Source organism: Spermophilus citellus (genome assembly GCF_964194105.1).
Source record: "Spermophilus citellus genome assembly, chromosome: 10".
Taxonomy (NCBI): domain Eukaryota; kingdom Metazoa; phylum Chordata; class Mammalia; order Rodentia; family Sciuridae; genus Spermophilus; species Spermophilus citellus.
In genome coordinates, this window is record NC_138197.1 from 132,302,326 (window position 1) to 132,329,941 (window position 27,616).

Sequence of the window (27,616 nt, forward strand, 5' to 3'; positions counted from 1 at the left end):
AACTACTGGTGGACAGAGAGGGAACCGATTTTTTTTTTTTTTTTAAGTGAGAGGTTTTCCAACTAGAGGGCCAAAGAACAAACTGGTCACTTCTTCAAAATCCACACATCCAGTTTCTACTTTCTGGAGATTCTGTGTCAGTAAGTCCTGAGGCCCAGGAATGTCATGTTTCTTTTCTTTTGTTCCTTCCTTCCTTCCACTGAGCCACACCCCCAGCCCTGGTCTCCAGGACACACTGAGAGAAACCTTGCTGGGAACACTGGTGATGGAGGAGGGCTGGGGCAGGGTATGACTCTGGGGCAGTGTGCGTCGGCGTGGACCAGGCCTGGAAGGCGGCAGGCACTCCTGGCTGAGTGGCTAAGGGGCATCTGAGGCAGAAGGAACAGTGTGAGCAAAAGCACGGGCTTGGACAGGGGTGCAGAGGGATGTGCCCCCTCCACTTCCCTCCAATGTAATGAGGATGGTGCAGATTGTTTACTGAGCCAAGCTCTGCTTTCAGCACCAAGATGAGGTCAGGCGGGTGATGGGATCACAAGACACTCCTGTCCTCCCTCCTGGGTCCCCTCTCAGCTGTGGAGAGGGGTAACTTATGCTTGGAGCTGAGGCTGAGCGCTGCCTCTGTCTGCCCTGCTCTGGGATAGAAGGACAGTAACCCAGTCAATATCCACGAGTCTTTGCCTGGTACATGGCTCTGTGCTAGGAGCCGGGTTCAGTGAAAATCAGACAGAACTTCATGGAGCTGATGGTGTAGCTGGGAGGATAAATAAGTGGACAGGTGAACCTGCAAGGGGTGCAGCGAGGGAAGGGCCGGGGTCTGGCTGGCACTGGGATGTGTCTCCTTCCAGGCAAGAAGGGAAATGTGGATGCGAACATCCAGGCCTGCTGGAGGCCTGCAGAGCTGCTATTTAAATGGAAAGGGTGTCAGGGTCTCTGGAAAGGAGAAAGGAAAAGAAGAAAAGGAAGAGATTCTCCGTTACCGGAGGGAGTGTGACCCGTCCACATAATTACCCACGATTCCTCTTTTCTCATTCTCTACCTGTCTTGGTCCTTTCATTGCTTTTATCAGAATGGATGGTTTTTGTTAAACACACGTACTTTTTTTTTTTTTTTTAAGCGGGGGCGCTGTTTCGGTAGCAGAAGTCCCAGTCTTCTGGTCACCGCTGTGACGGTCTCTGTCCAAACACCTGGGCGGTCCGGCTCGGATCCCTCTTACCGACTGCGGGGCGGAGTGAAGGACCAGGGCCACTGACGCTGGGCTCCCCGGGAGCCACGCCTTGGCCCAGGAATGCATATTTCCTCCCTCATCCCAAGCCCTTCGGATCCAACCCTGCGAAGCAGATCATGGCCACCTGCGCGCTGACCGGGGCGACACTGGCCCTGGGATTCCAGGGGCTGGAAGAGTGCCCCGTAACCAGGAGCGGACCTGGGCATCGGAAGGTCCAGCTCCAGATGCCGGTGAGGCCTCGGGCCTCCCTGGTGCGAGTCCCCGGGGGAGACGCAGCCAGCACTCGGAGCACCCCCAGGCGGGCTCCATCTCCCGCGGACGCCCACGCCCCACGCCCGGCTCCCGCGGAGCCTCACGCAGCCAGGCCCCCCCCCCACCCCCGCAGCTTCGACCGCTGGGCCTCCCGCGTCCGTGTGGGCATCCGGGTCACGGCTCACGTGGACCAATGAACGAAGGCATATGAGCCGGGGGCGGGGCGTAGCCGGGGTATCATGGCCGCCCCCAGCGCGCCGCTTCCGGGGGCTTGAGGGAACTGCGCCGACGGACAGCTCGGCACCGCGGACGCGCCCCGTGCACTCACCAGCCGAGCGTGGGTCTGGCCCGGGCAGGTCCGCAAGGCGGCGGCTGGAGAGGGAGCCATGGGGACGGTGCACGCCCGGGTAAGTGGCCCGCGCCCGAGGGGACCGGGCGGGCGGGCGGGCACCACGGGGGGACGCTGCCGGGGCTGCCCGGGGTCCCCGGAGTGCGCGCGCCGAGGGCCGGGGCCGGCGGCCGCGGGCAGGTCACCTCGGACAGCGGGTCCCGCGGACGTCGCAGCGGGAGGCCCACGCTGGGGGAGGGTCGTGACTTGCTCAAGGTCACTCGGCGGGACTCTGGCACTTGCCGCGGTGACCTCAGCGCCCCGCGCTCCGGGCCGTCATGGCCACGGGGACAGCGCGTGAAGTCCGCGGGAAGGCGGCCCGCCCGCTCCGTCGCTGCCGTCTGCGGTTCTTGGCCCGCCGAGCAGAGGAGTTTGGCCTCAGACGGGAGGGCGGAGGGGGCGCAAATGGACGGAGGAGAGAAGGCGGCCGGCGACCCCAAGTGACTCTGCTCGCGGAGGCCAAAGCAGGGGAGGCTTCCCTCCTGAGCCAGTCACGGCCGTCCGTCCCTCCGGGGACCCCGTGGTGGTGTCCTCTGTTCCGGCTGGTGCAGGAGCTCAGCCCAAGCCACTGGCCTCCCCGGTTTTAGTGGACAGTTATTTATCGGGTGCTTGGAGCATGATAACTGCTGGCCAAACTACTCTCCTTTTAAAGAATCTTAACTGAAGGCCCGATAATGAGTAATTTGTCCAAGGTCACACGGAGCTGCAAAATGTCCCCAAACTCAAGACTTCTGGAGTCTGGGCCCGACACTAGTTTTCTGCTACAATATGGATTGTTTCATGAGCCTAACTCAGAAGTTTTCAATGGTTCCCAGTTAACATCCAAAAGAATTTCGTATGGACGCTTAGCCTGGCTTCCAGAATTGGAGTTAACTCCCTTCACATGTTTTTCGCTCAAACCAAATAGCATTGCCTCTGACGTGTTCTTTGGACTGTGGTCCTGCATTTATTCCCCCTTCTGCCAATCACTTCTGAACCCAACTTTATCTAGCAAAATATCTCCATCTTTAGACCTCAGCTCAAGCTGACTCTTTTCTCCCCCTCATTTGGATGTACTACCACCTCCTTGCCTTTCCCCCTCGAGGGCCATTTGCTCTTGCCTTACTTTAGTCCCATTTGCTTTTTGTCTTATTAGATTCTAGGAGTAGGAACAGCAGCATATTTGGTTTGGGTCATAGCATCTTGAATCGTGTAAGCCTTCATTCATTTATTCAACTAGTATTTACCAATGGCCTACTATGTCCTTGGCCAAAAACAAACTCGGCTTTTAAGGAGCTGTTTTGATGTGAAAATTGCTGCTCTGTTGATTAATTTATTGACAAAAAATGTCTTCAGTTCTTTTAATTCAGTTTTTTCAGCCCACTAGCCAGTATTTTTCTCATATTTGAACAGGACTCAGAAAACATTTGGCATAGTATTTGCATGCTTATGTGAAGCAAAAGCTTTGCAAAACAGCAATTATCACTAATATCTGCTATGGTTACAGGCTTTTCCATTTGATACTAGTCTGTGCCACTTTCAAGATGCTTCCTAAGTCATTGCATTTATTTTAAATCCTTTCACCACTGCCTTGCCTAGTGTCTGGCATTTGGGGCTCATGAAAAAATGGGTTGACTGATAGCTCGTTTGACTTAAAGGTTGGAGACCAAATCCCAACAAACATTTATACTCCATGCCTTTTCTTCCAGACCCTGCAATGGAAATACTGTGAGGGTGAAGGTCTTAGAAGTGCCTGTCACATAGCAGGATCGTGAGAATCCTATTGATGAATGTATGGATCTCCATTAGTGAAACAGGTCATTGATTATTTGTGGTTCCTCCCCACCTTCAGAGTTTGGAGCCTCTTCCGTCAAATGGGCCTGATTTTGGAGCATTAGGTGAAGAAGCTGAATTTGTTGAAGTTGAACCTGAAGCTAAACAGGAAATATTGGAAAACAAAGACGTGAGTTTATAGTTAGATTTCAATGTGATTATTACTGGAGTGTTCACTTCCGTACACTGCTGGGGGGAGGTGGGCAGAGTTAATCTGCAATCTACTACAACAAGAAAGACTGCTGACTCCAGGAAAATAGTTGCCAGTTGTAGAGGAGTCGTTTTTCTTTTGCTGTTGTTTATGTGGGCGGTCTAGGCAAACACGTTTTTGTGTTCTATTAAAGAAACCAAAAGTATTTAGAAGCTTGAGCCTGCCTTTCTGGCTCTTCCCAGAGAGGATGGGAAGGGCCTTCTGGTCATGCCGTGTGAGGTCTGAACATGACCCACACAGTTTTTAAGTCGGGGTCCCAGTGCTCAGGAGTGTGCTGGGGATGGCTGGGGCCTCGGGCCTGCCTGTGCCTGCCTGTGCCTACCTGTGCATGGGCTGAGGGGGTCCTGGGTCCTTGGGCTGAAGACACCAGATCTCTGCAAGAAGTCCAGACCTGGCAGAGGTTAAGCCTGAGTGGGAGGATCTTTGACAAGGTGTCAGAAATAAGATTAAAATCCAGGAGTAAGAAGTGTGGGTTGTTGAACTTGAGGAACACCTTGAAGTTGGTTTCTGATGCTTGTCTTTAGCCTTGATGAGTAGTCACTTGTCTTCTGTCCTTGTCATGTTTAGGTGGTAGTTCAGCATGTTCACTTTGATGGCCTTGGAAGGACTAGGGATGACATCATCATGTGTGAAATTGGAGATGTTTTTAAGGCTAGAAACCTCATTGAGGTGAGTGGCATCTTTCCTTGGCATTCTTTTGGGTCCTGTCTGAGGAACTTGTGATTCCCTGGCACCTCACAGCTTGGAGCACCCCACCGCAGCCCCCTGCTGAAAGCTGCCACCCACCCAGAGGGGCCTGGGTTCGGGTGCCCCCCACAGCTCCCCATGCCTGCGCATGTCCTACCTCCTCTCATTCTGGAGAAGGTGTCTGTCTGTCTGTCTGTGGCCATCTGTCTGTGTTTCATGACTCTCCCACCTGAGGAGCCTGTGGAATTGGAGCCACCCCTCCCAGGCTCTGGGCTGAGTGCTCTGGTGCCAGCTGTGCACCTGGCCAGCCATTCTCTGGGTCCTGGGGAGTTCTCTGTGGAGCCATCTCTCTCCTGCACTGCACCCTCTTTCTGCTCACCTGTGGCTTCCTCCTGTGAGTCTGTGCGTGGGATCGCATTGAACAGGCCTGGGCAGAGGTCACCTGTCCTCATGGTCTGATCCAGCTGGCTCCTTCCTGTCCCCTTCTTATCAACCTTTGAGTGGCATTTGACACTGTGGACCATTTCCACTCCCAAAAAACAAAGTTTACATTTTTAACAGACTAAGGTAACACGATGTATAAACCCAGTTAAATTTAAAAGGTGTGAAGAATGGACAGCGCAGAGGCACTGGAGTGAACATCCCCTTCCCTGCCGCTCCCAGCCGGTTCTCAGAGGTGATGTGGCTGAGGCTCCCGTGTCCTCCCAGCCTGTGTGTGGATAAACACACACAACCTTCTTACACTAGCTCCGTTCTCTCGTTCCTGAACTGTCCTTGTCATCAGCAAATATGACCAGCTTGTGCCAGGCTGTGGGTGCCCTGGTGCCTCATTGAAGGGACTTGTGTCCCCACTGATGGCCGTTTAGATGAGTGGTTCTGCTCTCACGGCACCTGTGTTGAGCATCTCGTTCCTGTCTTGCAAGCGAGGATGCATCTGCATGTTAGAGTTCTCAAAACCCGGTGCTGCCAGGTCCAAGGGCGCGTGCGCTGCCACTCAGCACCGCCACGAAAGCCTAGCCATCCGCACTCCTGCAGCACAGGAGGGTTGGCGTCCGCCACTGAGTGTTGTCTCACCTAAGTTCTCACCAGTCTGTTAGGTGAAAACGATGCCTTGTCGTCGTTCTGATTTGCTTTTTTTTAATGAGGCGTGAGGTCACTTTGCCCTGCTGTTGGCCCGGTTTCTGCTGGGAGCTGCCTGCAGGTCTTCCTTCTCCGCGGGCTCTGAGGCTGTGTTGGTTTAGGAGGGCCTTCCTGTATTACATGTCCCTGTCGCTGTGAGGCATGCACTTTCTGCTTCCCTCCTGAACACGTCTCCACCTTATCTCCGCTCTCTTCCCTGGGCGTCCCTTCCTGGGTGCCTGCCATCTTGTCATGGTCACTGTGAGGTCTGTGTCAGCCTCTTTCCCTGCCACCACCCTTCAGCCTGGTGTCACCTCTGAGCGCATCCACAGCCCTGGTTCCAGCCTGGTGTCACCTCTGAGTGCATCCACAGCCCTGGTTCCAGCCAAGCACCGAGGTGGTCAGCTGAGCTCAGCCTGGCTGTGCACCGGCCTCCTGGACCCTGCCTGTGGCTGGCCACAGACGTCCCGCTGCAGGGCACGTCCGGAGTCATAGTCTTGCCAGCCCCGCCCTGCTGTTCCTCGTCTCTGTGACTTCTCCAAGGGCGCTGATCTCTAGCCAGGTGCTAAGCCTGAGCTGGAAATCTCAGTTTCCTCCATTCAGTCAGTGCCCGTGGCCTCAGCCTCACCTGTGAGATGACTGCCCCCTGCCGACCTGCCCGCTGCCTGGGCTGGGTCAGTGCCGCCCCAGCTCCCGGTCTGCTGCAGGGGCCTCCTGCTGCCCCGTTGCCGCCATCCCCCTGCTCGCAGGACTCCAGGCGCCCCGGCCCAGCTCCTCCTGCAGGACCCTGATCCCCCTGCAGGGGAGAGCCACATCTGCCTGTCACACAGTCCTGTCCTGGCTGCCCCTTGCTTGTCCTCCAGTCAGCATGGCTCCTGACATGGGGGGGGACTGCTGTTGACAGCGAGGAGAAGAGGCGTTAGGCGGTGGCTAGAGACGGTTTCCACCTGAAACCCCCAGACAGGCCTGCACACACACGGGCAACAGATGTCCCTGTCACCAGACGTCCCCACAGTGCACACTCTCATGCCGTCCCCTCTGGGAAGACTCGAGGGCCTCCGCTCTCCCCACCCGAGGCTTTCTCCTGTGTGAGCCATGCCCCCGGCCTGGCCTGTGCTTTTTAACTTATTTTTCATTTATTTTCGGCACAGTTAGGGATTGCACTTAGGGCCTGTGTGTGTGTGTCCCCTGGAGCCATGTCCCCCACGTGGCTGGCACTGGGAACAGGGTTTGTCCCCACACCGATGCTTCCCTTCTTCGTGTCTGGCCTTGGTGATTCTCTGCTCTTGCTGCCCAGGGGCAGTGCAGCCTGCTCTGGGGCCACGTGTGTTCCTGTACCTGCTGTCTTCCCTCTCACAGGTGATGAGGAAGTCTCACGAAGCCCGCGAGAAGTTGCTTCGTCTCGGGATCTTTAGACAAGTGGACGTCTTGATCGACACCTGTCAAGGTGCGCACTGTGGGTGTGTCTTTGTGAGTCCCTTCCATCCATCCTCCAGGGTCAAGGGGCAGCTGTGTGGCTGTGTACAGGGCGGTCTGAAGGCTTCTGAGCTAGGTTTTGGGCAAGAAGCTGTTTTTTGTGTCTAGGGTGGGAGGAGTAGTGAGCTCAGAGGACATTGTTGTCTCAGCCCTGGCTGCTCAGGCTCTGGGGAGGGTGCTGGAAGCGGGACCCAGGCCCCTCTCGACACGGGCAGCTCAGAGCTGCTGAAGGAGCTCTTGGTGGAGCCCCGCTGAGTGGGTGCTCTGAACAGGGGGAGTCTGGTCTGTGCTTTGGCTTTGCTCATCCCTGGAGTGCTCTGTGGCCGTGGACAGATCTCAGCTGAGTCAGTATTTACTGTTGTACCAGGAGCTCTGCTGTTAACCAGGCCCATGAAGGTGTGGGGGTGGCAGGGTGGGGTTCTTTACGCCTGTAATTCCAGCAGCCTGAGGCAGGAGGATCCCTAGTTCAAGCCCAGCCTGGACAACCTCGAGGGAACCTGTCTCAGAGTAAAAATAGAGGGATAGAGCACTTAGCGTAAGTGAGGCCTTGGGCCTGATCCCTGGTACCACAACATACACACACACACACACACACACACACACACACACAGCGTACACGTGTAGATGCATACCCGTCCCAAGTGCTGGGCTCTGCACTCTCCTCACATGTCACTGGCCAGGGCTGAGTCCCACGTGCCCATATGTGAGGAGGCAGGGAGGTGAAAGGTGAGGCTTCGCTGTGATTGCAACAGTGGCTGTCTGCGTGGCCCAGACCAGCAGTGGCGCTGTCACCTGGGAGCTCCGTGGAAACGCAGGTGGATGGCAGCAGAAGCTGCGCGGGGGCGGGGGCTGCCTTCTGTGGTGTGTTGCTCTGAGGCCTGGTAAAGTTGGGGAGTCCTGGGCCAGTCAGGGCAAAGTGAACTCCACGCACCTGGGTGTTGCCAGAGGGTGGTGCCCGGAAGACCCTGCGGCAGGTGTTCTCATGCTCCATCCAGTTCAGGGGTCAAGAGCCTGCGAGGTGTCGCGCTGCTGCTGTTGTAAGCACTTCAGCTGGTGAAGCCAGGGCTCTGAGCAGCTCAGGTGGCTTGCCCAGGTCCACCAGGCGAGTCATGGAACTCCGGCGCCCGAGGCCTGGGCCCACCTGGAGGTGCTCTTCTCGGTGGCAGGGCCTTTGGCCTTTGGTTGTGGCTCTCGCCCCTCCCTGGTCTGGGCCTGGCCTTGCGCCTGGCTGTGGCCCTCCTGTTATCGGTTCTGGCTCTGCCTGCATACTGGGGTCACTTGGGAATTGAGAGTGGCTTAGGGCAGCAGAACCACTGTGTGTGATACTATGCAGACATGTCCTTGTCCCTTTGTCCAGACCCATGGTGTCCAACACCAGGGGTGACCCTAGACTGGCTTGATAATGACAATGACTGGTTGTCAGTGGTGGCAGATGCACCATGTGAACGTGAGGGAGAAATGTGAGGGGCAGGGCAGGGCGTGTGGGAACGCTGTGCTTTCTAACACCCAACAGTGCTCTAAAAATAAAGTCTGTTAACAAAAACCAAAATGACCACAAGGCTCCACCCTGGACCTGCTGACCTCTGAGCATCTGGATGTCTCCATGGCAGCCAGGTGTCCAGGAGAGTGAACATCTGCTCTGTGAGAGCAGGAGAGGCCACGCCCCCACATAGCGCAGCCCCCCTGACACGCCCCCCCTCTGCACATGCCACCCGTCCTTGGTGGGCCAGGAGGTCTTTGCCCCGAGGTTACGGGCAGCTCATACCCTGTTGGATGGAGGACAGAACTACCCCTGTCGTTTAATAATCTGATAAACAATATCTTGTTTCTTTTTGTGTATACTAAAAGTCCTTATTGTTCCATGAATTGTTGTTGTCACGTTTTAATGTCATTTGAATTGGGACTCCGAATATTTTCAAGGACCTCCCTGATAGGGGAACATATTTTGTTTCAAATATGGTTTGTTGAGCAGGTAGGACTACTTACAGTGATGCCTCCTCGCAGCAGCTGTTGCTGTTTGGGGTGCCCTGCCACGGACAGCTTTTTGGCATGGGGTGTCCTGGCTCTGTGTGGGCATGCCTTACTGCAGGTGGACGGCATGTTTTCCAGAGGAGATTATTTATAAATGAGCCGCAGATCCCGGTTTGTTCAGCAGTAAGACCCAAAATGAAAGCACAGCTTCCAACTGTCTCTTGCTTAATATCTTGGCTTCCTTAGGTGATGATGCGCTGCCCAACGGGTTAGACGTCACCTTTGAAGTGACTGAGCTGAGGAGGTTGACAGGCAGCTACAACACCATGGTGGGGAACAACGAGGGCAGCATGGTACGTGGGCCACGCGCGCCTTTCCCTTCTCGCCCTGGGATTTTGAGGTAGGAGCTTTTTACCTGTGGCTGCCTCTGGCAGCTGATGGCAGCTTCCCACCCACTGCTCGTGTCTTGTCCCTCAGTCTGTTTATCCGCAGCTTGGCTTCAACCTCCTGGTCCATTAGATGGTGTTCTGAGTGGCTGGGTGACAGTGTTACCGCCAGTGATTAGGAATGCTGTGGAGAGGGTTCAGATTCCGAGTTCCTAGTTCAGCATCAAGGCTCCAGATCTGTAGCATTTGTGTCCTTGAGTCACGCAATGGGCAGGTCCGCTTGTGCCTCACAAGGCGTGCCCAGCAGGGCCGTGTCGTGAAGCGTGTGGTGACCACCAGTGCAGGCCCTGTGCGGCAGACTCTGGTTGTGTTCTCGGGACTGCCCTGCACCCATCTTGGTCTTTGGGAACAGTGACATTCTTGCTGCTTTTTTTCTTTTCCTTCTAGGTGCTCGGCCTCAAACTCCCTAATCTCCTAGGACGAGCAGAAAAAGTGACTTTTCAGTTTTCTTATGGAACAAAGGAAACTTCCTACGGCCTGTCCTTCTTCAAACCACAGCCTGGAAACTTCGAGAGAAAGTAGGAAGCCAACCTGGTCCCTGACTGCAGTGGCCTGGTGTGAGATTAGAGTAGAGGGCCGTGTGTGCGGAGCAGCTGACAAGTTCAGCTCCTGCTTCTACAGTGGAGTTGCTGGGGACAGCCGCAGAGTAGCCAAGCCTGTTGAGTGAGATGTGCGCCGCAGGCCGCTGGCTCGGCAGCTAAAGTTCTATCCCATTGCCTCCTAGTTTCTCTGTAAACTTATATAAAGTTACCGGGCAGTTCCCGTGGAGCTCACTTCGGGAGACAGACAGAGGAGTGTCCACAGAGTACAGTGTAAGTACCCCCAGGTGTGTATGTGTGCATTTGAAATGCGGTGCCAGCCATTTTCTCTGATTGCCAAGGATAGCCAGAGCTGGGCAGGAGGGCATAGACTCCGCCCACCCAGCTGCTTCTTGGCTGGGCGCCTCTGCCCCAGCTGGTGCAGGCAGCCAGGGAACACAGGGTGGCCCTTGTCCACCTGATCAAATGCCTTCTGTGCGCCCTGCTGCCTGTGGCCCTGGTTGTCCTTTCCTGTGCTTCTTGGGAGCAGCGGTGTCTGATAGCAGAGTCACTGTGCTTCACTGCAAGGTTCTGTTACTGTTTCACACTTACAATGTGTCTAAAACGATGCGACTAGGCGACAGATGGAACTGGCGTCATCGGCCCGTGTGTTGGCTTTAAGAGGAACTGCTCTTTCCCCTGCATCCTCCACTTCTCCTTACGCGTCTCCTCCTTTCCAGGCCCTAGTTAGGAGAGAAAAGCCTTGAGCACAAGCAGTTTTCCTAGAGTAGGTCTCTGCTCTGCACCCTCGTCCTCAGCTGGGGGCTCCTTGGAAATGCACACTCCCAGGCCCCCGGGGAACTGCCCTACAGGAATCTCTGGGAATGGGCCAGGAAGTTTTTGGCTTGGACTCTCCAAAACTGCTGAAACTGGGGAGGCAGATTGCATGGGCTTGACTTCCTCTGTCCCTGATGGTGGTTTGTCCTTGAACAGAGTTTCTGTCTATGACGAGTATCAGGGTAGTGCAGTCCCTCAGTGCTGCTGTGAGGGTCACAGGGCCAGCAGGTGCAACTCCTAACAGTGTGACAGTAGTGGGCCCTGAGGCGCTGGAGACCCTGCCTCTAAGTGTAGCAGGCGGAGGTCGTGCAAGTTGCAGCTTGCAGCAGGTGCACGCAGGTGCAGGGTGTAGACGGCGCCCGAGAGCATCGTGCTGCTGCTCCTTCTTCTGGTGTGGAAGGGAGCAGCGCTCAGGATCCTGCTCTGATGCAGTCCCCGCGTACCCTAATGTGGGCTCTCATGGGGACGCTGTGGGGTATATGCTCTTCTCTGCAGCCCTGGTCTCCCATCAGGTCACCTGAGGGAGCCAGCAGCGGTTAGGCACCTGGAGCTTCCTCATCTTCCCCCGGCCTCCCTCCTTCATCTCTCTTTCCTGAGCCTTGTTGGAGAACCGATGCTAGGAAAGCCAGGGCACTGTTCTGAGTAGGAGGAGGCCTGAGGCTGGAGCTGGCGGCTCTGAAGTCAAAGGAGCTGAGCTCCTGGGGGGAAGGACTGGGTCATGCCCACTGTGGTGTCCTTGGGCCACATGGAGTGGGGCTTGCTGCTGGCCCCGGAGCTCTGACAGTGCATGAGGGGCATCAAGTAGGTCTCTGAGTGACAGTGCCTTTCTTCTCAAGAGCTCTCTTATGAGGAACAAGGGGGCGATTTAGGTAGCTCCCACAGGCATCTGGGAAGGCACCCGTCCCAGGGCCCCAGGGGCTGCTCCTCCCGTCAGCCCCTGACTCCCCAGTCTGCACGGTGCCTCGTGGGTGCAGAGGTGGGTGCCCCACCCCTGCAAGCTGGAGGGGTGTTCTGGGCATGCGCTGTTGTGCCCTACCCTGGGTGCGCTGGGTTCTCCTGCAGGGAAGGGCTTCAGGGAATGCCCTCTGGGAAGGTTGGGGTACGTGGCTTCCTTGCAAGAGTCATGTCACCATCAAACTTCCCAAAGCCACCGGGCAACATTGGTCACTGTTCAGAGAGCTGGGCATTTCTGACATAGAAATCTGGGACGGCATTCTTCCATGGCTTTGGGGACAGTGTCGGGCTGAGAGGCAGGTGTCCTTTGCCTGGAGCCCAGGGTTCACGGGCTTCAGGCCTCTGGCTGCAGGAAGGATGCTCTCAGCTCGTTCTGACTTGGTCTCCTGTTCCTCTGTGGTTGATACTGGATGCGTGGTCACCAGGGTTGCGTGGGTCAAGTGAGGTACATGGGTACATGTCACATACCTGTGTGTTGTTCCCTCTCCGAAGAGTTGGGGAAACCGCTGCACCTGCCAATTCAAAGACTAGACCACGGTCCTGTCCTGCACCTGGTCCTTCCGTTCAGATCCCAGCTCACGCCCGCTTCCTCTTTTCCCTTTCTCCCTCCTTCCCTTTGAAGATGGTTTTTAATGACTTGGAGATGCCCCGTTGCAGAAGTTGGTTTGCACAACTTTCCTGTGTGCGAGCCGCCTAGAAGGACGAGTCCTCTCCCCTGTGTTGCAGTTTCCCATATGGAAGACCAGCCACACCGTCAAGTGGGAGGGCGTGTGGCGGGAGCTCGGCTGCCTCTCCAGGACGGCGTCTTTCGCGGTGCGGAAAGAAAGTGGGCATTCACTGAAGTCGTCCCTTTCAGTAAGGACTTTTGTCTTGGGGTGTGTGATGTGTTGACAGCTGTACCTTGAGAATCAGTGTTGGGGCCCACAGAGAAGTGCTGCGGAGGTCTGGAGGCTGAGAGGTGGGTCTTGGCTTCCTGTGAGCTGGAGATCCCCTCCTCCTGTTGTTTCTCTAAGTAACCATGGAGAAGGCGTGACTAAGAGCTAGGTGTGGCCACATGCAGTTACAGGCCACACCTGTAACCCTAGCAACTTGAGGGGCTGAGGCAGGAGGATGGGAGTTCAAAGCCAGCCTGGGATACTTAGTGAGGCCCTGAACAACTTGGTGAGACCCTAGCTCAGATTAAAAATACAAAGGACTGGGGATGTGGCTCATTGCTAAAGCACCGCTAGGTTCAAACACCAATACAAAAAAAAATAAAATAAGCTGGTTCCAGTGGTGTATGCCTGCAGTCCTAGCGACTTAGGAGGTTGAGGCAGGAGGACCACAAGTTCAAAGCCAGCCTCAGCAACTTAGTGAGGTCCTAAGCAACTTAGTGTGACCCTGTCTCAAAATTTAAAAAAAAAGGTGAGGAGGCTCTGGGGATGTAGCTCAGTAATTGTAATACTGGTACCCAATCCCTGGAACCAATAATTAAATAAATAAAAACAGCTTACTATGGATTATTTATTTATTTATTTATTTATTTATTTATTTTGGTACTGGGGATTGATTCCAGGGTGCTCTACCACTTAGCTACTAGCCCTTTTTAGTTTTTTTTTTTAATTAGTTGTTAATGGACCTTTATTTATTCGTATGTGTATGTGGTGCTGAGAATCAAACCCAGTGCTTCACTCATGCTAGGCCAGCTCTCTACCACTGAGCCAGAACCCTAGCCCCAGCCCTTTTTAGTTTTTATTTTTAGAAAGCCTCTTACTGAGGTGGTAAGGTTGATCTTGAACTTGCGATCCTCCTGTCTCAGTTTCCCGATTCACTGGGATTACAGGTGTGTGCCACACGCCTGGCTGGAATGTTAACTTTTAGAAAGAATGAGAAAGCTGGCTGAGTTCACTTGGGCCAGGGCTCTGGACTCCTTGAGAGGATGGGGCGACCAGGTGGGTTGGAGACTCCACAGGAAGCAGAGGAGCTTCCACGTTACTATGACTCAGTTGAGCTCAGTGTGCTGCTGGGCTCCCTGGTGTGGAGGCCTGGGGCCCTGGGAGGGTGGGCGGGTCAGCAGTGCAGGGCTCGGCTCCGCCAGTGCAGGTCAGCGCTCAGGGCTCCTTGCTCCTGGAGAACTGATCGAGGCAAAAGTACCCTGGTGCAAATTTCTTCCAGCATGCCATGGTCATCGACTCTCGGAATTCCTCCATCTTGCCCAGAAGAGGCGCCCTGCTGAAGGTGAACCAGGTAGTGTCCTTTCGTTGTGGCCTCTCGGGGCCGACACCCGTGGGAAGTGGGTCACAGTGGTCATTCTGATATCCAGCTTCTGCTTTTATGGTGCACTTGAGTCTAACAGCTGGAGTGTGGGGCTGCGGTGGGGCTCGGTGCCACCAGCACTGCAGAAACAAAATGGCCTGCAGGGTGACAGCCCTGCCCACAGGGCCCTGGCCCCGGTGCTGCTCTCTCCACAGTCCATTCCTCTGTCTTCACAGAAGCCGGGGTGGGGACAGGGCCACGGGGACTTTGGTGCGCTACATGATAGGCCAGAGGGGAAGAAAAGCCGGGGCAGGGCTCCATCCTGCGTTCGAGGCCTCCAGGCCGGGCCAGCAGCGGCTGCAGGCCTGGGGGTTTTGCAGGGCGGGAGGCTGGAGGGCGCAGAGGACAGCTGCAGACAGAGTCTCAGGTACAGTGGTCCCACTGCAAAGGCGTGGGCGTTCCCCAGTGCATTCCCTGATGCTGGGCCGCTGCAGGCCCTGTCCTCTGCCAGCTCTGCAGCGTGTGCTGGACAGTGCGTCTGCCTCCCACGTGTTCAGTGTCGTGTCACCCTCTGCAGCCATGAGGACACGGCTTCCAGGAGACAGTCTTCTTTTGCCTTCTAAAAAGTACAAACAGCAGTTAGGTTCTCGCAGAGTCCTGTCCTGGTGGCCTCTGCGTGAGCCTGCGGGTTCTCCCCACAGGAACTGGCTGGCTATACTGGCGGGGACGTGAGCTTCCTCAAAGAAGACTTCGAGCTTCAGTTGAATAAGCAGCTCGTGTTGGATTCGGTGAGTGTCCAGCTAGGACGCGGCCACCTGGGTTGTTCCTGCGGTTTGGAATCCTGGTAAATCTCAGTTCCTGCATCACTAAAGCACGTGGGCGGAGAACCTGGAGCCTGATCTTTTGTGCTTAACCAGAATCACAGGCACCTGAGGAGCAATGACAGCCACTTCCTTAGAAAACAATCTGCTCGTTTTAATCTAGAGGACTGTGAGAGAGCCTGTCCTTGTCATCTCAGGCCGCAGAGGCAGTGTGACCTGACATGGAAGTGTCTCCTTTCCCTTACAAGGTCGCTTCCATGAAAATGCTTTACTGTGTTTTCCGGGTCACAGGGTTCTGGGTGCTTCCAGAATCTTTCTTTTCTCTTTATTCCAGTTTGGTGGTTTATCCTGATTGCTCAGGAAGTGAGGAGTCTGAATTTTTTTTTGGGGGGGGGTGCTGGGATTGAACCCAGGGCCTTGGGCATGCGGGGCAGGCACTACCCACTGAGCTGCATCCCCAGCCAGTGGAGCCCAGTGGGTAGGGCAGGCACTACCCACTGAGGGCATCCCCAGCCAGTGGAGCCCCGGGTCTGCAGCGCGGCTGACCTGTGGCGTCCACCCCTGCCCCAAGCCTCCCTGCCCTAAGCCTCGATGGCCAGGGTGAGCTCACAGGATGGCCAAGCCGCTGCCTCCAGGTGGTCTGTGACCTCCGCTACTGCTGCTGTTCAGGTCCAGTGCGTTTCCCCTGCTGTGGCCATCCCGGCTAAGTGCGATGGAGGCCGCTGCTCGTCTCTGTGGCCCAGTTCGCCGAGCTCTTTGCTGCTGTGCTTGACTTCATTATTGTGTTTTTTTTCCTACCCTTCATCTTCTTTTGGGTGGCTCTGCCTCATGGGTGTGCTGTCCCCTGGGTTCCATGGCTCTTCCCCCTCTGCCCCGTCTCCCAGGGCCTCCTGGGCTACCTCACGTGTGCCCAGAACACTTAACACTAGCTGCCACCGGGCAGAGTCATGGAACACAAAGCCTGATTTGCACTGAGGTGTGGCATAAGTCAGGTGATTTGCTGACAGCAGATGGAAGGGGTTGTACACCACCGCATTCCCTGCGGCCTGCTCTGCCCACACTGCCCCGTCCTCATCTCTAGGTCTTTCCACTGAAGCTTCTGAAAAAGAAATACCTGAGCAACTTTGAAGGACTTAGGAATTGGCAGGGCAGAGAGAAGGGAGATGAGCGGGCGCGTGGGGCCCGAGCGTGTGGTGTGGAGGAGCAGAGCCCAGTGGGTCTGATGGGGGATTGTGTGCTGTGAGGACTGGGGCTCTGAGCGAAGGCAGGTGACTGCCCCCTGACCTGTGAGCTCTGGGGCTCTGTCCTCGAGGGCGGCTTGGAGGGGTGCATCTCTCTGCCTTGTGACTGTGGGAGCATCGTAGCCTGGACTTGCTGCTACGTTCTGGGTGCTCACAGGGTTCTGGGTGATCCTCCTGCATTTCCAGGCCAGGGCAAAGGCCTGCCAGGTGCCGGGTTGCTTGTCCAGGGTGCTGGTCTCCCTCACCTGTGAGGCCAGGGCTTGTCCTGCCAGGCCTTGCTTCTCATCCTAGAGTGGGGGGTGGTCAGTGGAAGGAGCCTCTGGGCTTCAGTGTGGCTTTATTTGCCATTCGAGGTTGTCTTGAATCAGTTCTGCAACCCCGCAGCTCGGCAGTCTCCCTCTGCCACCCTGGAACCTGAGGGCAGAGCCCTTGTGCCACATGTTGGGGCGGGGCCCGCCTTCCGTCTGCTGATGCCTGCAGGATGAAGGAGACACTGGGGACGTAACTGTCTGTGTTGCCACAGGTGTTCTCAGCCTCTCTCTGGGGTGGAATGTTGGTGCCTATTGGTGAGAAGCCATCGAGCATTGCCGACAGGTAAGTATCGGGGAGGGGAGTCTGCGGGAGTTTCCCTTGGGTCTTTTGCTTGGTTTCTTGGAGGTTTTTATTTGCTTGCTTGTTTTGTTGAGATGGGGTCTATCTAAGGTGGGAGGCAACTCCTGATCCTCCTGCTGAGCCTCCCAAGTTGCTGGAGTTACAGTCTGTGCCATGGTGCCCAGCTGGTTGATTTCTGACAAGATATTTTAGAAGAGTTTTATCATTAGAAGAGCAAAATTCCTAATTCTACTTTGCTTTTCTTACTTAAGCTAATTTTGAAAAACACACTATACCCGGTACTTTTTTTTTTTTTTTTTTTTTGCTTTATGTTATTCAAAATTTTTTTTTGCTTTATGTATCAAAATTTTTGCAATGTGCCTTTTAATTGTGAAAGAATATGGATCAGGCTTGTTGCAGAAATATAACATTCAAGGGAGTAAGAATCTCAGGCCTACTCAGAGGGAGTGGAATCGACCTTGGGGACTGATTCCTTTTGTCTGCTTTGTTGTGTGTGTGCATGCATGACGTATATCAAGTTGCTAATATACTGTATTTTACATAAATTTTGTGTCAGTGCTTTTCAAAAAATTTTGAGGAAATTATAGGGTCGTCCTTCACTAGGTCACGAAGAGTGTCTTCATCAGTAGCATTTTAATGGCAAACAGTGTTTTGTTATTCAGATATACTGTAACATTGTAGTCTGCCTTATATCATTGGCTATTTCAGTTGTTTCTAATTTTGTGATTTTTCTAGAAAACACTGTGACAAGTAACTTTGTAAACAAGTTGTTCATCTTACTTTCTGAGAAGAGCTTCCTGGAGGCGGGCCTGAAGGCGTGTTAAGAATATTGCCAGGTTCTGCCGTTTAGAGAGCAGTGGGCAGTTTCCACCTCTGCCGGCAGGGCCTGAGATTGTTCTTAATGCTTAGAAATTGTCATTGGGGGCATGGAACGGTCTTCCACCTGTATTAGTTAAAATGTGCTTTAATGTACGCTGTCTCAGCCTTTTTGGATGGTAATTTAGGAGCATAGAAATCCTAAATTTATAAACTCTGGTACGTAACAGTTTCCACATCATGGATCTAGTTTTTAAAAACATAAGAAGGGCTGGGGACGTGGCTCAGTGGCAGGACGCCAAGCCCTGAGGTCCTGGGTCTCATCCCCACCACTGCCAGAAACCAAAAAAACTTTGGTAAGTGTGCAGAGATTTATGTGCAAAGATGGCCACCCCAGCATTGCTGTAGCCAGACGGTCACAGCCGCCTCAGGGAGGCCGCAGCACGGCAGTGGCGGGAGGCCAGCACGGCCACCTAAGGGAAGGCTGCTGGTTACTAAAATCGGGAGGTAGACGTCCCCGATTTTAAATTGGGGTATGTTGAGCTGGTCCCCTTCTGAGTAGGGTGGAACTCCAGGGTGCACAGGAGGTGACGGGTGTAGTGCCCAGGGCCTGGGAGTCGGCCCCAACCTGGACAGTGGCCACCGGGAGACGGGAATGCCGTGGGCAGGGGCACGGGGCCTTTCACGTGTGCTCTGTGCTCCCTGGATCGCCTGAGTGCTTTCAGAAGAGGGGGTGTGGGGCGCCCGTGGGGCCGGCCGCTTGTTTCTGGGATTGATGTTTGTGGGTCTCAGAGGAGGTTTGCTTGGGGCAGTAGCTGCAGTGGCCCTGCCAGGAGGAATACCTGTCTTATCTGGAGTCGCTTTTAGTTGTCATCATGATCTAAAGTTAGGTTTGAAAGGTTTGGTCTCAGAGAATGGATAGGATTTCTGAGAGACTTTTTATTTTCAGTTGTAGTTGGACACAATACCTTTATTTTATTTATTTATTTTTATGTGGTGCTGAGAATCGGACCCAGTGTCCCCTGCCTTGGAACGCCCTGGGCTCCCACATGCTAGGCAAGTGCTTTGCCACTGAGCCACAACCCCAGCCCCTGAGTAATTTTTAATTCATCGTTTACTTTTATTTAGATTTTATAAGAAAGAAGATTATCCAGTCAATTTGAAACACAGACGGAATTAACTTAAAAATTATAAGCCCTTTTTTCTAATTAAAAGTCATTGTAGAAAATGTGAAAAGCACAGTCTGTTTCCTTTCAGTGCTGTTTCTGAGATGCGGGGCTGGACTGTCCTGCTTTTTACCTTCCTGCTCCACTGCGAGGGCGTCCTGTGGGTGGAGAGAACCTGGGGCCAGCGCCCTGCGGCTCTACCCCAAGGCCCTGGGTGTCTCCTGCGCATCTCCAGCAGCTGTGGAGGCTTCAGCCTGGGGCGGGAGGTTGGAGTTTTTGGAGTTCCTGGGTCTTGTGAGTGCCTTCTCCAGCTCTGGGTGTGGCGATGGCGTGGAGCATCCCCAACCAGTCGTGTGCTTCACGCTTTCAGCCCATCTTGGTTTCGCCCATGAGTGGCCGGCCTCTGACACGTGCTGTCTCGCCCTAGGTTCTACCTCGGAGGACCCACCAGTGTCCGTGGATTCAGCATGCACAGCATCGGGCCCCAGAGCGAAGGTCTGTCTTTCCCCAGAGCTGTGCCCCGTTGAGGAGGCCGTCACCCGCTTGTCCTTGAAGGCACCCCGTGTGCGTGTGCGTGTGCTCACGTGTGAGAGTCAGACAGTGATGGGTGTCCTGCTCCTCAACAGTACAGTTAGTGCCTGACCCAGAGTCCGCCAGGCAGCAGGCGTGGAGAGTGGAGTGGATTACAGACGGATGGGGAAGTGGCCCGCGTTTCACACCTGGCGAGAACCTGAGCACTTGCTGGTGTATCTTTTTAGGTTCAGATCTGTGTGTCTTTGTGCTTTTTGTTTTGTTCACACACAGATTTTTAACTTATCTTGCTCACCACCCCACATAATAACACAACAGTATTTTTTATGGGAATAAATACAATTTTTTAAAATTTTGAGACAGGCCTCGCTAAGTTGTTGAGGCTGGCCTTGAACTTGTGAACCTTCTGCCTCAAACTTCACAGTAACTGGGTTTACAGGTGTGGCCACTGCGCTGAGTTACTTTATCATTTTTAGTGAATGTCTATTTCAACTTTTTTTAATATTTATTTTTTATTTTTAGATGGGCACAATATCTTTATATTTTTATGTGGTGCTGAGAATCAAACCCAGTGCTTCATGCATGCTAGGAAAGCGCTCTGTGGCTGAGCCCCAGCCCCAGCCCCAGCCCCGATTTCATTTTATTAACTACTATAATTGTTTTTAACTAAGAGAATTTATTCTTTGTTTCCTGGGCTGTTGGGTTTGGAACCCAGGCTTTATTTTTTAGTCTTAAGACAGAAAAATGGAGCTGAAAGAGCAGAGGGCCCCTCCGTGACAGCACTTTGTATCTGGTCATTTGTTACAATCCAGGAACAGTGTTGGTGTGACCAACAGTGCCTGGTCAGGGTCACTGTTGGCACGGCACATTCTTTAGTTTTGATAAATGCGCTGGGCTGCAGTCGGGCATCACCATGAGTCGTTAGGACTTGGCATCCCCCCAGTGAACTTTCTGCCCCATTGTGAAATGTTCTGCTGATCTTAGTTTTACAACGCCTGCTCCACCTTCATCCATCACAAGCAGTGACTGCGCAAGAGAGATTTTTTAAAGGGTAGAGTGTCTCTTTTTACTTGTTTTCAGAGGGCTTTATTAGAGTGTCATTTTTAGAACAATTTGGAGATTGATTTTATTCTTTTTCTAAGCAAGTGTGACCTGCTGATTCTGGGGAAGTTTAGCAGGCTCCAACTTGGCATTGAAAGTAACACACAAGCTCTTCCACTGCCGCCTGTCCCCGAGGGATCACAGGATTCTGGGGCGAGGGTGTCAGCACCGTGGTGTTTCTCTAAAGCAATTTGATGTATCATGAGCCTTAAAGTTTTTATTTTTGGAGACTATCAGTGATATCCCCAAACTGGAAACTAGATAGCCAGATGCCCATCAGCACTGGGACAGGCAGTCGGTGATGCCTTCACAGCAAGATGCGGGGAACGGATTGCAAGCCACCAGCCGAGGGATGGTGTACGGATCCCAGGAACCTGCAGAAAGCAGGCGGACTGTGCCTATGGTGCTCCACGTAGGCCAAGCCTGCTGGTAGAGGAGCTGCGTTGGCGTGGGTGGTGGGTGCCATCAGAAGGGAGAAGGTCTTTAATGAAAGCCTGAAATGTCCACTGTGAAGGAATTAGAACCCCATCTGACACTAGGAGAGAAATGGAAGTTTTGGTCCATTTACGTTGTAATTCAGGCATAAAAGCCTTATCTTCAAAGAACATCAAACATTAGGAGAAAGAACATTAAACTGGGAAACAAACTACACTAAGAACTCGTGTGTGTGTGTGTGTGTGTGTGTGTGTGTGTGTGTGTGTGTTCGTATGGGTCATGTAAAGCTACATTTAATCATACGTTATTATTTGCTGGAGGAAAGAACAGGCTACTAGCTGGATGAGAAGATCTCCATTTTTCCTACTCTTCTACGGTCATGGGATTTTCTACAGAGTGTATTTCTTTTCTCTTTTCCTTTCCCTTTTCCTGTGATGCTGCGGGAGCTGGGCCTGTGCACAAGGCCAGTGCTCTGCTGCAGCTGCACCCAGCCCGGGGGGGGGGGGGGGGGGGGGGGGGTTGCTTCTCATCAGGAAAAGCTTCCTGAGAACAGCGGGAGGCAGCTCGTTTCCCTTCTGGTTTCAGTGCTGAAAGGGCCAGAGTGATGCAGGGCTCTACAGCGAATAAGCAGTGCCGTCCTTGGGTTGACCTTTTCATGGTCCCTCATTTGAGGGACTAAGATACTTTAAGTGGTATTTTGTAACAAGAATACAGGGGCTGGGGTTGTGGCTCAGCGGTAAAGTGCTCACCTAGCACGTGTGAGGCCCTGGGTTCAATCCTTAGCCCCACATGAAAAAAAAAATAAAATAAAAGGTATTGTGTCCAACTACAACTAAAAAATAATTTTTTAAAAAAAGAGTATAGACAACAAGGTTGGAGGGATTTTGGTGGCTTTAATGTTAAATGTAATGGGTAGGAGCATTTTTTAGAAATAAGGAAAAAGTTGAGTAGTCAGGTTTAGGGAAAAGTAACCTTTGTCCAAAAAAAAATAAAAGTGCAGGTGATCTGAACCGCTGACTAGCAGCCTGTCCCCTGGGGCGGGCTCCATGCCTTTGGACAGACTCTGCAGCTGTTTCCAGAAACGGCAGGAAGGTTGGTGTTTGGATTGCTGGGAGGAGGTGTGTGTGCAGTGAGGTCCGCAGGCCCTCTCTGGTCCCTTACATTCACAGATGGCGAACATGACCTAGTGCTTTCTTTCTTGAACTCTACTGCTCCCCCTCCCCCCAGTTAAATCAAATTGTAAAACCAGGAGAAAAGAGGCCTCAGCAGGAGTGGGGGCCAGTGGCTGGGAACCTGAGGGTGAACGGCACTGGCCCGTGACGTGGCAGTGGCCCGTGACGTGGCAGTGGCCCGTGACGTGGCAGTGCAGTGTTGGTTTGTCAGCTGCTCCTGTTCTGCCCTTCGCAGGGGACTACCTGGGAGGAGAGGCCTACTGGGCTGGCGGCCTGCACCTGTACACCCCGTTGCCCTTCCGGCCAGGCCAGGGCGGCTTCGGAGAACTTTTCAGAACCCACTTTTTCCTGAACGCGGGAAACCTCTGCAACCTCAACTACGGTAAGATGCATTCCCGTGAGCTGCGCGGGACTGCGGTTTCCGTGTTCAAGACCCCAGCGCACAAATAGGTGGCTGTCTTTTTAGATTATATGGTATTTAAATTTAGGAACCCAGCTTTTCTTAGTAAAAATCCAACTACACCTAATACAGTGCCCAGAAAAAAGCTGTTGATCAAATGAACAAATCATTCGAGAAATACAGTCATCCTGTCTAACAAAGAATAAGCTCTGTTCTCGATTCTTCAACACACACGTCCGGAGCACGGGTGAGCATAGACGTCAGAGCCCCAGAGCTGCACAGGGACCGTCCTGTTCCTGGGGAGTGCAGTCCAGGACAGGCTCACAGCAGACACATACGTCCAGGGGACCTACCTGGAAAGCCCTGTGGAGACGCGGCTCTCAGCCGGGGCCTGGAGTAGGGCTTCCCGGGTGGCCAGGGGCTGGGGCTGGGCAAGCTGAGTGAGAAGCCTGGCTTCCGGCACTGAGAGCAGCGGTGGCCCAGGCTCTCGCGGCTGGCTTTGAAATGACCACAGGGCAGAGGAGGAGGATAGCGAGCAGCAAGGCTTGTCTGTGGACACTTCTGACATGACCCCATACAGGTTGTTGTCACATGTCCTCTCTCTTTCAGGGGACGGTCCCAGAGCCCACATTCGCAAGCTGGCCGAGTGCATCCGCTGGTCGTACGGAGCGGGCCTCGTCCTCAGGCTTGGCAACATCGCTCGCCTAGAGCTCAACTACTGCATCCCCATGGGAGTGCAGCGGGGTGACAGGTGCGTGCAGGGCGCCCACAGCCGCGTGCCTCTCTGGGGTCCGTATTTTTGGGTGTGGTTAATCATATCAGTATCTTTTAAGAGCAAAGATTTTCGGAGAAATCAAATACTTAGCCAAAGAATAGAAGAATTCATGGATTTTCCTCCCGTTGGTCTCTCTTCCAGTTTGGAGGTGCTCAGCCCCACTTAGGTGCTCCGTGCCTGTTGGCCCAGGGCCGTGGGAGCGCGCTCCTCTGGCCGGGCATTACTGGTTCTGCTTGCTGAACACAAGGTGGCGTTGCTGGTTCTGGCTTTGCAGGCGGGGCTTGAGGCCTCTAGAGAAGGACAGTCCTGGGGCCTTCTTCTGGTCCAGGGACCTGCCATCTGGCCTTTCTCTGGTGCTTCTTTTCTGTAGGAAAGATTGCCAAGTAGTTATCCCTTGGTTTCTGCCATAAATTGGTTCCAGGACCCCCGTGGAGACAAACCCCACATGCGCCAGGCCTGTGTGCACTGTGCGGTGTTTGGGCAGGTGTTCGGGCAGCGTGTGCGCATGCCCTCGGGGCCCCAGCCCTCCTGGGTGATGTAGCACCCAGTCCAGGGCTCGCAGGGAGTTCAGCATAGGACTCGGCCGTGGGAAATTCATGTTCTGCTTTCTAGGAACTTTTTTTCTTGTCGTTTGGCTGCGGATGGCAGGGTCTGTGGACAGATGTGCTCGAAGGTCACGCGCAGTTGTGGAGGTCAGGCCCACGTCTGGCATTACTGGAGTTTCAGGAAATGCAGGAGTATTGGCACAGTGGTGTGCATTGGGCGGCTCAGGCTGCCACCGCCACACCGTAGGGAGGGTGGCTTCGACAGCAGACAGACATGTCATGGCTGCAGAGCCGAGGTCCAAGATCGGGTGCTGGCAGAGTGGGTTCCTGGCGAGGGCTCTCTTCTTGGCTTGCAGAGGGCCGCCTTCCCATCACGTCCTCATCAGGAGGGAGCGAGCCAGAGCGCTGGTGTCATGAATGGGCTGGAGCCCCACCAGGGGACCCTCCTCCAATCACGGTCACACTGTGGGCCAGGACCTCAGCATAGGAACTGAGGACACGCGCTCTGTCAGCGTCTGGGCGTGTTCCTGTTATTTTGGGTGTGGCCGTGCAGTACTCTGGCTTCATTTTTTTCTCTTCATTTTTGGTCTTGCTTATGCTGCCCTTGAGCGGTGGTGTCATCTCAGTGCCACCGCCTGACGCAGGGACATGTGGCATTGTTTACTCCTGTGCTCTTCCTGCAGCGTTGTGGGGATGGTGCTGTGGGGACCGCCCACTAGCAGCTCTTCCCCAGCCTCGATGCTCGGGCGCAGTTGAGCACCTGCCACCCACATTCCTGATAGTTCCTACTGAGTGGGAGAGGGCGAGCGCCTCCCCTCGCTGAAGGGCTGGCTCGGCCTCTGCGCTGTGTCCGGGGCGCTGCCAGCACCTGCAGACTGCCTCGGCTGCTCCATGGACCCCCAGTCTCTCTGCTCCCCACCTCCCTGTTCCAGCACAAGCTAAAGCTGCAAAGGGTTTAGTTGTATAGGCTGTGCCCATGTGTGCTCTGCAACCGGGCTGGGCTCCTTGGTATGGCTGTGTGACCTGAGGTGAGTGACTTAACCTCTCTGTCTCTCCTGGAGAGTGGACAGTAACGATTGTGGACCCTTGTAGAGTGCGTGCGTGCGTGCAGAGGACCCTGGTCTGAGGATGTGGCTGGAGAAGGTAGTGGTTCTTCCTGTGGCGGCTGCTGCTGCTGCTGCTGCTGCTGGTGTGCCCACCACGCCAGGTCTTCCCTGTGTCCTTCAGGAGGTGCTTCCCCTTCCTCCCATGTCACCCCGGGTTCCGCTGTGTGCTGTTTGTGACGTGCAACTCGGTGCAGAGCGAGGGAAGGGCTGGAGCCTGGTGGAGCCCCGGCAGCGGTGAGCAGGTTCCCCACGCCTGTCCACGCTGCTTTCCAGAGACTGTTCCCACTGCAGATGGGGACCTCGGCCCCCCTGCACTAGCAGTCCCTGTGTGTGACACTCTGCAGGTGGTGCTGAAAGTGCTGTGACAGGGCACTGGAGCCAAGAGGCTGGAGTGTGGCCAGCACACACGGCCCGGTTCCTTCCTCAGTGCTGCAAAGGCCGTCAGAATAGAGGTATGGGGGAGCGCATTTCAGGTGATATGCCCTGGCACCGCCTGGAGGTCCCCCAGGAGCCTGGGGACAGCAGGGTCTGGGAGCTCCGGCAGCCACCACCCTGCAGTACCGACGGAGGCCACTGGGTGTCAGCATGCCTCAGCAGCCGCGGCTCTGGGAGCACACCATCCGCCCTGCTGGGGTTGGCTGCGGGCCCTGCAGCCCTCAGTCCCCTTGCCCTGGAACGACTTGAGAAAGATGTTTCAGAGACTGATTCCAAATGTGGGCTCCCAGGAGACAGCGCCGGTGTCCGTAGGCCAGTGCAGGGGAACCTTGACCTGGGTGGGTGGCGGCTGTGTCTATCATGGGCCGGGAGTACCGTCCAGCATCCTTGAGTGTGTAGTCCCCTTCCCCATTGACCCCGCTGTGGCTCAGGGTGAAGTTGTCCATCCGAATTAGAATGCTGTGAGGTTGGGCAGGTGCTGCCCGCGGGAGGTCATTCTAAACCTGGGCAGCTGGCGGATGGGAACAGTGTGCGTGGTGGCCTGCGGGTACCCGTAGTTTCCGGAGCTGCCTGGGGCACTGCAGTCTCTGGGGTGTCTTCAGAGCACAGTCTCTGGAGCTGGGTGACACACAGGTGCCCACCTGGGAACGCAATCATGGCTAGCCGTGGGGAAAGAGACCATCCCAGGGTGTGTGGAGGGGCAGTAAGAGGCCCTGCGCAGCGGGAGCTGATCCGGACCTTCCTGAGGGACAATGGGCCAGGAAGGGCTCTGGCTGGAGAGCAGGGCCAAGATGTGCCAGTGTGTGGCGTGGCTGGACACGGGCACTTGTGCAGTAGGGGCAGGGGCCACACCAAGGAGCCTGAGCTTGACGTCCCTCTGCCTTCTAGCCACATGGCGTGTCCCCGGGGGTTCACAAGGTCTCCGAGTCTGGACCTCAACTTCATTTTCATTGCTGAATTCCTGGAGCCTAGAGCAGTGCCTGGGGTTTGAGTGGCAGCCATTGAAGATGCCCTGGCACATGGCGGGACTGAACACAAGCCACCAGTGGTTGGAGCCGGCGGGCACCTTCAGTGTGACCTTGCCGAGGCTGGGGTGCTGGTGCTGTGTGTGGGGCGGAGGCAGGAGAGGCTGTGGGGGCTGCACAGGACAGTGGTGGTGGCAGTGGGGAGAGGTAGAGGCGGCCACACCTGGCCTGGAGCAGGAGGAGCAGGCTCAGGAGGCCATCCTGAGGGTGCCGCGGCTGGGCATGGCCTGGTGTGACCTTCGGGGTGTTTTTTTGGTGACTGGGTGGTCTGCACTGCCCCAGCACAGTGGTCTGTGGCTGGAGTGAGCCCGTGCTGGACGCCGCCCTCTCCCGGGTGAGGAGGCCAGGCTTGGCTCGTGCCTGCTAGTTGTGTGCGACTCTCTTTGCAGTGGCCTTGGCGAGGGCTGCATCTACACTGGTGGCGTGGAGCCCGGCGCGGCTCTCGGGCCCGCAGGCGGCCAGGTGGTTCCAGGGCCGCGCAGGTTTCGGCTGTGCTCTTTGCCTTTCCAGCCCGTGGGTGGGGTTGGCTGTTGCTCACGCAGGGACTTCTGGTTAGTGGCTGCTGCTGGTGGTGGGCAGCACCCTTGCCCCGTCAGGAGGGTGGCGCTCCTAATGCCAGCAGCACGAGCATCACCTGCAGAGTGCCAGCTTGTGGCCGGCGTGACAGACATGGCACATGATGTGACCCTTTGCATCCGTCCCATCCTGGGTTGGAGCAGGTCCAGGAGGAGGCCCAGCTCCACCTGTGAGGCTGTGACCCTGGGACCTGGTCTTGTGGTCTGGGCCTGTCCTGGGTCCTGTGCCCTGTCTCCCCTCCCACCCCACCTCACCCTGTTCTTGCCCCTGGGGAAGGTCGGGAGGCAAGGAGGGAGTGGTGGAGGGTTCCTGTCCTCTTTCCCTTCGTCCTCTAGAGGCTGATTCTGGATCTGGCCAGGGAGGAAGCAGGGCCTGGCGGGGTTGGGGGAGGGGGTCCTGGCTGGCAGGCAGGGAGGAGGTCTGTGGAAAGCAGGGTGCCCGGGTGCTGCTGAGAGCCACGCCTAGGGTCAGGCCTAGCAGGGCTGCTGCGATGATCGCTTCCTCTTTTGCAGGATATGTGACGGTGTGCAGTTTGGAGCTGGGATACGGTTCCTGTAGCTGGCGCACCCTCCAGAGTACCTTGGGGACACAGGCCACTGGAGTCACCCGTGCCACACGCCTTCTCAGGGGGACAGTCGAGGGTCTTGGGCCACGGCTCTGCTGGAAAACCATGCCAATAAATTTTAAAGACAAACAGCTGCATGGTGACTCTAGTTTGTTTTCACCAC

At 55.1% G+C, this 27,616-nt stretch overlaps 1 protein-coding gene across 3 annotated transcripts; it reads left to right on the top strand.

The window, feature by feature from the left end:
- Nucleotides 1–1,695: 1,695 nt before the first annotated feature.
- Nucleotides 1,696–27,584, top strand: SAMM50 (SAMM50 sorting and assembly machinery component). 3 transcript variants are annotated; one of them, XM_081311229.1, is made up of 15 exons: nucleotides 1,703–1,884; nucleotides 3,697–3,807; nucleotides 4,456–4,557; nucleotides 7,054–7,141; nucleotides 9,388–9,494; nucleotides 9,975–10,105; nucleotides 10,312–10,399; nucleotides 12,623–12,751; nucleotides 14,051–14,122; nucleotides 14,833–14,919; nucleotides 16,717–16,787; nucleotides 19,215–19,282; nucleotides 22,262–22,408; nucleotides 23,036–23,177; nucleotides 27,401–27,584. In XM_081311229.1, the coding sequence occupies exons 1-15, from the start codon at nucleotides 1,864–1,866 to the stop codon at nucleotides 27,444–27,446; spliced, it is 1,410 nt and encodes a 469-aa protein (XP_081167355.1). In that variant the 5' UTR covers nucleotides 1,703–1,863; the 3' UTR covers nucleotides 27,447–27,584. The 3 variants fall into 3 exon arrangements, with proteins under 3 accessions (XP_081167356.1, XP_081167357.1, XP_081167355.1); XM_081311231.1 differs by lacking the exons at nucleotides 23,036–23,177; nucleotides 27,401–27,584 and adding an exon at nucleotides 22,559–22,678 and having other exon boundaries at nucleotides 1,701–1,884; XM_081311230.1 differs by lacking the exons at nucleotides 22,262–22,408; nucleotides 23,036–23,177; nucleotides 27,401–27,584 and adding an exon at nucleotides 19,414–19,640 and having other exon boundaries at nucleotides 1,696–1,884.
- Nucleotides 27,585–27,616: the final 32 nt, after the last annotated feature.